The sequence below is a fragment of the Hyaena hyaena genome, unplaced genomic scaffold (genome assembly GCF_003009895.1).
Source record: "Hyaena hyaena isolate Hyena2069 unplaced genomic scaffold, ASM300989v1 scaffold_41, whole genome shotgun sequence".
NCBI lineage: Eukaryota > Metazoa > Chordata > Mammalia > Carnivora > Hyaenidae > Hyaena > Hyaena hyaena.
This window is the reverse complement of record NW_024080673.1, coordinates 3,855,201-3,868,159: the sequence shown is the minus strand read 5'-3', so window position 1 is coordinate 3,868,159 and position 12,959 is coordinate 3,855,201. Positions and strand designations below refer to the sequence as shown.

General features: G+C 41.7%; 1 protein-coding gene across 1 annotated transcript in view; it reads right to left on the bottom strand.

The window, feature by feature from the left end:
• Nucleotides 1-2,278: 2,278 nt before the first annotated feature.
• Nucleotides 2,279-12,959, bottom strand: part of NCKAP5 (NCK associated protein 5) — a 1,061,012-nt gene continuing 1,050,331 nt past the window's right edge. Inside the window, exon 20 of the mRNA XM_039229926.1 lies at nt 2,279-2,381. Within this exon, the coding sequence (XP_039085857.1) occupies nt 2,365-2,381 (17 nt within the window). The 3' untranslated portion in view covers nt 2,279-2,364. The remainder of the gene's footprint in view (nt 2,382-12,959) is intronic.

The following is a 12,959-nucleotide window of genomic DNA, read 5'->3' as shown; positions in this document are numbered from 1 at the left end:
ATACTCCCACGTCCTCTCCTGCATCACGCCTTCCCAGCCCGGGACCCAGTCGCAGGCTGCCCTGCCCCCCTCTTTTAAGACCCCGTCCCATTCCCCCTCTCTCAGTCAGGCGACCCACCTTGAATACTCCTGGGACGCCGCGGTGCTAAGTTCGTCTTCCTTGGAGCCGCGCCTTGCAGCAGGTGGTGCCGGAGCCTCGGCGCCCCCGCCCCCAATCGCGCACGTTGCCATCCTTTCCCCCCCCCCCCCCGAGTCCCTGGGGGAGAATCTATTTCTGTGGAAATAGCTTCAGAAGCTTTGCCCCTCTTCACCGCTTGGGCCACCCCGCTCTCCGAGGAAGCTTCCTCTGCCAGGACGCTAATTATTTATTTTCCCATCCTGCCCGCAGAGCTGGTCTGGAAATGGGCTTAAATGACTTTCTTGTAATTCCTCTGCAGAGATTGTTCCATATCTGCCTCAGGCTCCTTCTCTCCCTTTGCCCCCCTCTTCTTTTCTTTTCTAGTTGGTTAACCCCTCGGGGAGACTGAACGCTCTGACCGTTACCCGCTTGTCTGCAGTCAATTGGCCGAATTACTATCTCGGGAGCACAGGGGCCAGTTTATTTATTCCTTCTGGGAATTGATTGCAGCACATGTGAGAGCAACTAACTGGGCCAAAGGATCCTTGAACAAGTTCTTTTAAGATTTCAGAGGGTGAGGGGCGCCTGGGTGGCTTAGTCGGTTAAGTGTCCGACTTTCGCTCAGGTCATGATCTCGCGGTTCGTGGGTTCGAGCCCCGCGTCGGGCTCTGTGCTGACTGCCAGCTCAGGGCCTGGAGCCTGTTTTAGTCTGTGACTCCCCCTCTCTCTGACCCTCCCCTGCTCACGCTGTCTCTCTCTCTCTCTCTCTCTCCTAGAAATAAAAAAAAAAAAAGATTTCAGAGGGTGCAACTGTGGTAGGACTTTTATTCAGAAATGAAACGAAAGAATTTTTTAGAAGTCTGAAAGACAATGATACTTTACATAATTTTCATTTCAGATAACAAAATTCAGTATAACAAATTGCACAAATTAACCAAATAACACTGATTATACAATACTCTTTAAACATACAAGTGTGTGCTGAAGTAACCATATAGATCCTAAAAGTATTTCTATTAGGCCTACTTTACAAACTCCTGTACAAAAGCAATTATAAATAGTTCACATCTAGAAAAAATACAAATAACCTTTAAAATAGAATTCATCCTCACATATAAACAGACTTTGTAGGGGGGAAAAAGGATCTTAGAAAGTAAGAGTTTTTTGTAGCACCAGCAATTCATTTTATTTTTTAAAAAGTGAACATGACAGATAGGAATTTGCTTTCATTTCTAGTTTGCCCAGATTTTAATAAAAAGAGCAAGGAGATAGAAATCAACAAATACTGTTGAGACTCATAGAGAAGCACTAAGTAGAAGACGCTGTAAGGAAATGTTCGGAGGGAAAATCTGTGGTTGAAAAGAGAATTAGTTCAGCTCTGATCCACACCCTTTCCCATCAGGGTCACACTTGAGTACCTATTACATTTTTCCGTGGAGGCAGAATTACACTCACTCCTAGAACCTGAAATCTCTCTGGCAACAATTTTGAAATCGCATTTGAATTCAAGTTGGTATCGTGTTGAGATTGTGAGTTGGAGATGGCAGTGGGCCCTCTGGTTTCTGGAAGGCCCTGTTTTCGCTTTACATAGTGCACCCACAAACAATTTGAGGAGTACGACAAGCAAGTCAACAAACACCTTAGCGGAATTTTTAAAAAATATATTATCAACTTCTAACACTTAGCACATCGTTTCAAGAGCATGGCACTGATTCAATTTATTGCTGTCTTTTTTTTTTCTTTTGCTACAAATATAATTTCTTCTCCAAAAATTTACAACTTCTGTACAAGTATTCAAAAAAAGTGCAAAATTAAGACTTCTGCATTGTGGGTGTGTTTACGTGTCATCTTCGTGAAACACAACAAATGGAGCCTGTCTCCCTGTCAGAAAAGCAAGGCTTTCTTGTTGCCATCTTTGTTCCCCTCCCCACAACTGTTTCTTAAGTGCTCCATTTTCAGCTAAGAAAAAAAAAAGGGTTCTTTATACATCATTTGAACCCTGACTTGCACAGGAAGAGAAGCTATCATATAAAGAATCACTCAGTGATTCCAAATTGTCCACCCCAGGCCTATCTGAGCTACTCAAAGATGCCTCTTCATTTTTTTCTTTTTCTTCCTTTTGTCCTTCAACCGTGTTCAGAGAGTTCTTCTCTCTTTCTAACAGAATCATAGTTTTGCCGTTATATTTATTGAATGACTCCAGGGAAATTTGAGATAATCTATTCTCAGGATCTTCTTTTGTTTCTTCAACTTGTTTCAATTTCTGCAATAAAAAGAGGACAATATTAGAAACATATTTCTTTGGAAAATCAAGTTATTCTATCCAATATTCAATTATTGTCTGTATAACGTACCGTTTAAAGGGATAGAGAGACCCTACAAGTCTTTAACAACCTTCTGGTATAATTAAAGGTAATAATAAAGCCGATTTTAGGGATAAATCAAGACTTTAATCATTTTACTGAGATAAATAGGTCCCGATTTGCAAACCGGTTAAGTGCCACTTAATTTCATTTTAAATGGATCTATTTGGAATTTGTTCCGGTAAGTGCCTCTTATTTCTTCACCAAAGTTTCAAACTCCTCTCTTTTCTTACTAAGTATTAGTAGTTGTCTTGTTTTTAAATATGGATCGGGATTGAGTTTCAGCCAGAAATTGGGGTTATATGGGAGGTGGGGTGGGAAAGGCATACACCCTCTTAAATTGCCGTGAAATGTCAGTACCTGTTAAATGTGTCAGAAGCATTATCATGTTTCTGTTTTATCCCTCTATGAGCCTTAAGATATTTGAAAGACATCTCCAGGTCTGGGCATGTAGATTCTAGGAAGCCCAAGGGCTTAAAAACAAAACTGTAGTAATGCTTCTGCCTGTTACTAACATCCCCCTTCCAGGGGTTCCAGTAATACCAATCTAAATGGGGATGTTTGTAGGATGCTACTGGCTGTCTCTAGGACTTTATAAAACACTGCAGTCATATTCAATAATTGTCGTAGGTGAACTCTGTAAACAGGAATATATTCATTTGCTCAAGTGGTTCCTAAGGTCTGAGGTGAGAGAAGAAAGGGACAGATACAGAAGGAACATGTGTGGAGTGTTAAAGCCACTAAGGCTTTTCCTTTTTGGGCAAAAATTCTATCCAAACACCAGGAAAAGGTAGGGATAGGGGCTTAGACATGGTGATGATGGGCTACCATTTATTAAGCATCCACCACGTAAATAAAACTCAAGAGATTTTTATCCAGAAGCATTTTCACAGAAGACTTGCAAAATATCTCTATTTCAATGTTTTTTAAAAATTTATTTCTCAGAGAGAGAGAGACAGCTCGAGCAGGGGAGGGTTAGAGAGAGAGGGAGACACAGAATGTGAAGTAGGCTGCAGGCTCCAGGCTCTGAGCTAGCTGTCAGCACAGAGCCCGACGCAGGGCTCGAACACATGAACCGTGAGATCATGACCTGAGCCGAAGTCAGACGCTTAACTGCCTGAACCACCCAGGCGCCCCACATCTCTGAAAAGGAAGAAAAAACAAGGTTCAGAGCAACAGAGTTACTTGCCCAAGGTCACTCAGCAAGTGATGGAGAATAGGATTTGAATTCCAGGCTGGCTGCGTTCCATGGTCTTGTTCCTACTAAACCATGCTCTTATGGAACAAAAGAGAAGATGTCCTGTTTTTTTGTTTTTGTTTTTGATTTTTCATCTCGCCACCCAAATATTCCACTTAAATAAGAAGGTAGATGATAAGTAGGACCATCTCTATTGCTTCTGTCCCAGACAAATTCAGTTCTGTCCCCCAACCTACCACAACCCCACCCACATTGCTATGACGGACGCACACAGGTGCAGTGAGGAAAATGTGTTCCCACCCAGGGAACAACACACACAGTCCAAGCCCATGATTCTCCTTTGCTAAATATTTAATAGAAAGAGGAAAGAAAAAGCTATGTGAGTGGATGGCTTTGGTGTCCTAAGAGCAGGCCGAGACACAGTTTCTCTTTCCATTATGGAAATGGCATAATTCTATAGGAATATTTGAAAATCGCCCTTGAAGTAGTGCTTATTTCATTATACTATTAATGTCTGGGAGCATTACTCACGGAGCTCATTTTCAACCCCAAATGGCTGCCTTGAAATAAGAGGCAGGCTAAGGAACAGATTTCTAGATGATTACACAAAAGTGGCTCCATAATTAGGAATAACGCCATGCAAAAAGCCCCTTTTCATTGCCATGCCAATTTTTTGACATTTCTAATAAAGAATTATATAGTCCCATCCTAACAATACCCAGAGAACAGGAAATGCTTTGATGTACCAAATGTAGGTAAATAAAGGACGTTCAGTGCAATTTTCTTCTCACCTGAATATCTTCTCCCTTTTTCTTTCTTCAAGAACCACAAGCATTTTCCTTGCCTATTTCTAGCCCATGTGGATCTCAAAGTCATTCAATAAACACTCACTAGAGAAGGGGGCAGGACGCAGGTGGAAAGTGTTGGTGTTGAGGATATACAGTTAGGTGACAAGGGGAGAAGGTGGGCCCTGGAGGCAGACACACCTGAGCTTGAATCACAGCTTTGCCCTTTTATTGGCTGTGTGAGTGCCCTGGAGCGCCCTTCTGCAGGTGTAAAATGGTGACACACACTTCTATTTCAGGATTGTTGGGAGTAGTTGAAGTAAAACACCTTAAGACCTGACACATAGTAGTAGGTGCTCAATAAATAACAGTAAGGCAGGATTCTTTTTCTGGACAGTTTCTGAAACTGCTCTACAGGCCACCAGCATCAGCATTCTGGGGAAGCTTGTTAGAAACACAAATTCCTGAGCCCCACCCAGACTTAACTTCATCAGAGATGCTGAAGCCCAGAAGATGTTTTTAACAAGCTCTCCTGGTGATTCTGATACTTGCTAAAATTTGACAATCACCTAGTCTGGAAGACCTTGTAGTCTTGGAGAGAAGATAGATGATAAGTATGACTCAGTGTATTAAGGTAGAGATGAGGAAGGAGTTATTTACCATTAAAAAAACCCACTGTGTCGGACATAAATTGTACATCATGTTTTCTAAATGCTTTGTGCTTGTCAGTTTGTTTCTTCAATTGGTTAAAACAAAGGCCTGTGGAGGTGATAGAAATGAAGGAATGGCCTATTTTAAGAAAAATCACATGGCTTTCTTAGTCTTCCTTTTATTTTCACAGTTTTTAATGAGAGGTGGGTCCAGAGATATTTCTTTTTTTTTTTTAACTTTTTAAAAATGTTTTTTATTTCTGAGAGAGAGGGAGAGAGAGAGACAACGTGAGCAGGGAAGGGTCAGAGAGAGAAGGAGACACAGAATCTGAAGCAGCCTCCAGGCTCTGAGCTAGCTGTCAGCACAGAGCCCGACGCGGGGCTCGAACCCACAAACCGTGAGATCATGACCTGAGCCAAAGCCGGATGCTTAGCCGGCTGAGCCACCCAGGCACCCCGAGATATTTCTTGATTATCAGAACAACATCAGTGCAAGAGCGACAGATACAGCCATTTGGTGCTTAACCTGAATGTTGGGGAGAGAACGGGGTGGCAAGGACTGTGGTCAGCTCAGGTGGCACGTGCCTGTTCTGGAGACGGGAACAGCTACTGAACATCTAGCTATTGCCTACATGCTGGGCCCAGATCTTTAGATTTTAAAGAGGAGGCTATCAATGTAGAACATGACTTGCTTGTGTTTAAGATCCTCTCATTTTTAATTAGTTTGCTTATATTAAGAAAAAAAAACAAAGCAGCAACCCCACCCCCACCCCCATCACTGTATATGTCCTATCACAGTCTTCTGCCTGTTTGAACTTCGGGGGTAGAGATCACGTTTTATACATTTTATTTCCTTGCTGACCCCTCCTCCTCCTTCCCTGACCAGCTTTTTCCCTAAAGGCCTCGTCTAGTGCTCGGTCGTCAGTAGATTCTCAGGGGAGACTCGATGGGTTCACCTGCCCCACCCCTAGCGTCCCCCCTCTCTAGTGGTCTCAACTGCTTGTTTGGGTTTCACCAGTGGTCCTGCCGGCTAAGAATAAAGGTCCTGCAGGAGCTTCCTTCCCTGCCTCCAATTAGAAGCCTCCCAAGCTGTCCTCAACACTGTCTTGTCAGATCTCAGGTATTCTTTTCAAATTTTGAAGTCCTTTAACGTTTACATTTAAAATACAAGGAGGGCTTGAGGTCACACAGTAATGTGCTAATGATGTACCTGTCGAGTGGTAACCAAACTGCACATTAGCGGGCAGTGACTGTATGTGAAGGTGCTTTGCAAACTAATCATGGTAATAACAGTTAGCATTTAATTGAGAGTCTGCTCTGTGCAGACACTGCTAAGCACATCGCACGGCTTATCTGTTTTTATCCTCACATCAATTCCTCGGCGGTGGGTGTCACTAGTATTTCCATTTGGGGCCAGTCGAGGCTCGAGGAAGTTAAGTAACTAGTTTAAGGTCCGGCAGCAGTACCTGGTGGAGTGTGGATTTGGACCCGGGCAGTTTGCCTGCGCAGGCCAAGCTCTTAACCTCTGTCCTGCAGACAGCTTTACAAATACCAGCCACGATTATCTTTAAGAGGAGCGTCTGAAATAGGAAGTTACTGAAGGACGACAATATTAATGATAAGAAGCCCTGAGAAGGTTAGTGTTGGACAAGGATTGTGTGGGCTCCGTAAGACCTTTCTTTCCTATCTCGTGCTTCATCTGGAGTATGAGCAAACGAATATACTACATTTGTCACCTATAGGTGGCAACAGTCGTACAGCTCACTTTCTGGTGGGGCTTTGCACTGCCCTTGGGAACTAGGTGGGGCTCAGGAGGGCAGGCGAAAATACATTTTCATGTTTAAAAAACAGAGCTTGGCATATTCTTAAAATACTTCTCTGACTCTCGTGTAACCGTGGTATTACTGGTGATAATTCAAGTGGACAGACAGAGTTTGCGAAAATCCCCTGGGAATTAGACCTTAACTAATTTAATTCCTTGTAGTCAAACAGTTAATCGATCAATGAAACCAATCTGCTCTGTGGCTGGCTTTGCGTGAATAACAGAGAAAGTTCCACAAAAGAGGGGGATGTTGGAATGATTTTGATTTGGGATTTGAGAACAGGACAGAGATGTACGGTAAGAGGGATGGCATTCCAAGGAATTTCCATCTAATAGGCCCCCGTTGAATCTGTACACCATGCTGTGTCTACTTTAGGCCCACAGGTTACACGAATAGTCTCTATCCCTGCCCTTTTGGGTTCTGTAATGGACATAATTACTGTAAAGGCAGAAGCACAGATCAAGATGTATTTATCATAAGGGGCTCTAAGAGCCCCAACCAGGCTCAGTTTTAAGTATCAGCTCGGTACCTGGGTTATAAATAATAAAGAGCTTTTATTTCCAAAGAGCTTTCCCATCCAGGATTTCACTTCGCTCTTACATCATTCTGGAAGGTGAGGAGGCTAGTGTTGGCTGTTCTCTCCATGGGGTTTTTATGGATTTTGTGGTTTATACAAATTCAGATTCAGGGGAAATTAGACCTGGAGACTCGGTTCCCAATTTTCAACACAGAAATGCATACCACTTTTTTCCAGGGTCAACAATGATCATGGACTAGAGATTCTGCCTAGACCAATATCCTGAACACAAGGAAGGATAAAACTGAAGGCTATATGGGCCCTTACCATAAAGAAAGATGGGGGAAAATTATATAAGGTAATAGAGGAAAAACTTAAGTGATAAACCAGAAAAAAGATATATGCTTAATGACATCAACTTCAAAGAGGTGCATGCTATACACGTACAGCCAGAAACTCCTGCCCATAGGGGAGAAACAAGTAGCAAATCCATGAACTAGTGTAATGGATTAGTGTTTCATGATGAAGGCTACTCTTTCATTATTTCAAGGAAGTTTGCATCTGTTGATTATATCTTGAAACTATCGGTGAGTATGTCTGCTACAAGCTGTCAGAAAGAGATTCACATCTTGTGAAATTCAAAGGCAGCACCATTCCTCTGCTGGACATTAATACTTACAAAGAGGGCTGGCATTTTTAGCACAAATTGATGTAAATAGTACCTGTATCAACATAGTCTTACTTCTCTATTGCTGTAAAGATTCACTGCCAATCAGTTCAAGAAGGCATGTGGTAGGAAAATAGCTATGTTCATAAAGTGTTTTTATTATGTGTCATGTCCTATGTTGAATGCATTGACGAATTCTCTCATTTAATCATTCTCATCCCCATTATTTGCATAAATGTTAACATATCGGGTAGAGAGATGTAAATATTAGGCACATACTCTTGGCTAATAAGTTAGGGAATCAGAATTCAAGGAGGAGCAGCCTGACTACAGAACTTGGGATCTTAATCACTATGCACTAGACCAGGTATTTGGAAACCAGTGTTTAATTCTCTGGAATTGTGTTAATTAGCTGTGTAACCCCTCTATACCTTAGTCTTTACATTAAAGTTTTTAGAATCGGCCTGCTCTGTAAAGCTCTATGATTCTAAAATATTCTTAATTAGATGTCTTCCGTGCATCTATTATTGGCACAATAAATAGCTCTCTTCCCCACCTATGTTCTGAACAAACAGAAGAATGAGATAAAAGAAAAAGGCTGGTGGGAGAATAAAAATATCAGCTTTATTAATGGGGACGCTTACACTGGAGAATGAGGTTTCTAACTGCATAGAAGTGAGTTTCCTCGTACTCCTTCTAGAAAGTCGGACGCTTAACCGACTGAGCCACCCTAAAAATAGGTGTCCCTAAAAATAATTTTTAAAAACCTCATGGAGGGCAGCAGGTGCGGTTGGGCAGAGAAACCTATTAATGGGCAAAGAAATAAGAGAGAAGTGAGTTTGTAGATGTAAAAGACAGAAGCACTGCCAGGTGGATGCAGATAAATCTAATAGAGGAGGCAGTCTGGCTAATCCTGGACATTGGGTTCATGTTGAAGGTCTGATTTCCCTCATCCCTTTCCTGATGAGCGAATCTTTGGGCACTGGGGAGGATGGGCCCAGGGCAGAGTTTTGTGTTATGGTCTTGTTGTGGGAATGGGGAAGGGGTATTTTAAGCCAGGGATTCTTGGTGGAAGGGCTGCACACATTGCAACGTCTACGTTAAGTGATATTTGCTGGGGGAAGACCAATCTCACGGGTAAAGATGCAGCCAAAGTCATGTCTCTTTCCTCAGAGGCACTAATCTCTTCTTTAATGCCACCTCTTACTGTATTCCTGGTGGAGCTACTTTCTGAGTGAGACTTAAAAATAGATAAAATGACCTTTGGTGAACACCAGAGACCCTCCACGCTTTTCTCGAGAGTTGTGCTGTTAACCCCGTTAACCTGGTCAAATTCCAACCTGGATAATTACTGTCTCCCTGTGCTCAGTTCCTTTTATAACCTCAACTGGACACATTACTCTTCATTTGCCCTTCTGAAAAATTAATGTGACGGATCGGTAATAGAGAACCACTCTCTCCATCCAAAAACTGGTTGGGAGATGCGATTCAGCACTTGGGGGCACTCTCTGTTTCCTTACTGGAGTCCTGAAGATTCTTCAGTATCTCCAGGGCAAACTGGTTTTATTAGGTGAAAGAGTAATTTTCAGCTGAGATGTGTTTTTATGACTATATTATTAACTATATTGCTGTCCTTTACCAGGATCAATGACTTTTAGTGACCTCTGCTGGAGACCCTGAACCCAGAGGGAAAAAAGCGAGCTTACTTTTGGGGGGAAAAAAGGCGAGCAGAGAGAAGGTCAGTAAGGGAATAAACAGGGTGGCTAGAAAATAATACACTTTATAGAAAGGAAAAGAACTCAGCTCAGAGATAAACAGTGGCCCCAAAGACATTTAAAAACTAGATCCAAAGGGCAATAGAAAAGAGAAGTCATTTTATCAGAGATCAGAATGCTCCCACATATGGAAAATGGGGGAAGATGAGGGGCCAGGTGTGTCAGTGGGAAGAGAAACAAGGAACATAAAGAAAATCACAAATGGAGCTCATGGCAGATTAAGGCCTTTGGAAGGGGAAAGGCCTGCCTTTATAAGTTTGGGTTAAACTGTTATATGAACATGCAAAGGACACGTTTGTGAGTTCTGCGAACTCTAACATCAGTGCATTACATGACATGCCCATTTGAAGACATACTTTTTGATTTTTGTTTTCTAGGCTGTGTATGCATCCACAAATCTAATTTAAAATGTAAGTTGGTCGCCATAAGTAATGCATCAGATGGGATCAATATTGTTCAATGTCTCCAAAAGTAAAAACCTGTAGTGTTTTAAAGCAACCTAGAATTGGGAAAACCAGCCGGCTCATTGATACCGGCTTGTGTAATTAGCTTAACTAAGTAGAACATGCTAACCTCTGTTCTTAGACTCTTTTTCTTCTTCCAGCACAATAATATTACCTAAAAGTTTTATTCAGGAATGAGAGTTGAGCAGGTTCTGGGCTGGGAACTTCTCAATCTGTTCATCTTAGTGTCAGGGTAATGACTCTAGCTGATGAGAGTGGAGGCATCAAGTCTTTCTACCTTTAATTTATAGGTACTGTTATGAATAAAAATAAATATATATGCTACTTGCTTGACTTAAAAGATTGATTAGACTTTTTTCTTTGACTAACCCTTCCATCATTTTATGTCTTAAATATAGTATCTATCTGTCCAGAAAGCCAGGCCATCTTGGGCTTACATGTCAGTGTGTATGCAGCAGAAAGAGCCCATGAACTTCATCAGAGGAAAACACGGCATGAAGGGGCCGTCTGTGTATCCCAGCACCGTATAGCTGTGTTTTCACTTTGGAGTGATAGATCTGAGGCTGCTCTAATAAGAACAAAACACTCTTCTTTGGAGGATCAGATGACTGTAAAAAGGTTATACTATTTTTCCCCCTATGGAAGTTCTCCTTTCAAAGAAAGACCTCCAATACCATTATAATGGTGACTATCATAAAAGTGTATCTGAAAGTGCTCAGCTTTTATTATGATGTATTCTGTGAGTGCCAAAGGTAGGAAGAAATATTCCGTGTCAAACATTAATTGAAAATCGGCAACCTGAAATTACTTCTAATGGAATCTGGTAGACCATTTTAAGGGTTGCAGTACACTATGGCATCTAATCTCTTGGGCGCTTTACGACAGCCAGTGAGTCTAATGGGACTGTAGGGTAAGGTTCGTCCAGGAACACACAGATATTTGTGCATGTTGGAAGGTTTACTCTCTTCATATTTAAGCTATTCATCTCCTAATGCAATTCATGTTTTGATTGTAGGACTAGTCAGCCTTCACTTTGGATGCAGTTATTCCCTAAGGATATGTGACATATTGAGTCCTGGAGCCAAGGCAACTCAGAATCAGCACCAATTCATTGATCCTGGTTCTAAAGAGAAGTTTCCTTGGTGGGAATTGTTCTAAAGATTTAGGAACATTAAGCTTTACATTCTGCGTTGTATTCTAGTTTACTGTGACAATTGTAAGATGCTCTAATTCCTCATTACTCAGTAAGCATGAAGGGTCCTAGGAGGGGAGGATGTGCTAGTTGGGACACTGACAGTGGAATCTGCTTTCATTCTGGATTCTGTCCCTTGCTCTGCCACAGTATGACAGTGACAGTCACTACCTCAATGCCACACAGATCGTTATGAATATGTAAATATGGATTATGCTGTTCTTGCCACATCACTTCTTTATCTATTTACTCAACAGATATTTATTGGGCACCTACTATGTATTAGATGGTATTCTAGACCCTGGTGATAGAGTGGTATATGAGATAAAGCTACTGCTTGCATGGAATGTACATTTGAAAAAGGCTTTAGCATGATGTCAATATAGAACAAAGCTTCAGATATTTTCCGAGAATGAATCCCTGAGAAATGGGCTGGAATAGTTTTTCCAGCCTGCTCTTTGGTCTAATAGCAGCACTTAGAACTCAAATATCTTGTCAATCTCAAGTTGTGGCTGTGTCCCTTTTACCCCAATCCTGTTTTGGAATTAATGCCCTCAACTTGCTTAGTGTCGTTTGATCTTCTTCCATTCTTAGTCTATCACAGCATTTGGGCAAATGTTTTTCATAGGTTAACTAATTACTATTTCCATTCACCTTTCTTAACCTCCCTGGGCCTAGTCATCTCCTAAATTCAACATGCTTAAATGAGAATTTCTTCTCTTTCCTCTAATTCCATGTTGTTGCCAATGATAACCAAGTTTTACAACTTGATTCCTTTCCCCCCCTGTCATTCATAGCTGCTCATTCTGTTTTTATAATAACTCATCCACAGGATCTTTTTCTCTGTGAATTCCTGGCCTAAATGGCCAAACTGTCTATTTGACTCTGAACTTACATCCATTCTATTTTACAGGCTTGTTTCCAATCAGTGTCCCAGTTATCAATTAGATTCCATACTTCTTGAAGCCATGGACTAGATTTTATTCTGCTTTCTTTCTCAGATCCTGACACTATGTCTTATATATCTTGGAGTTGATATTCATTGCATATCCATAAAGGTAGTCTTTATTAGATCAGTTTTTACTGCATCATTTCCTCAGGACCTCATAGACGTGACCGAGTTTTTCCATGCTGCACATATAAAAGATCATTTCAGAAGTTCACCTGACTTGTGAAAGTAGAGCCTCCAGACATATTAGCAGTGGCACGGTCTCTCACATTCCAGGTTAGCATCAAGAACCTAGATTATTGGACCGACATTATTGGTCTATTATCTACTTCGACAAAAGCCATTTCCTATCTGCATCCAAAGCAGAGCCATGTGCACTCACCTACTAAAGCCATGCTGGCCAGATGGCTGTGCTCAGAGTCCTCTCCTGCATGGGCGGGTGGGCGTGGCCAGCAGTT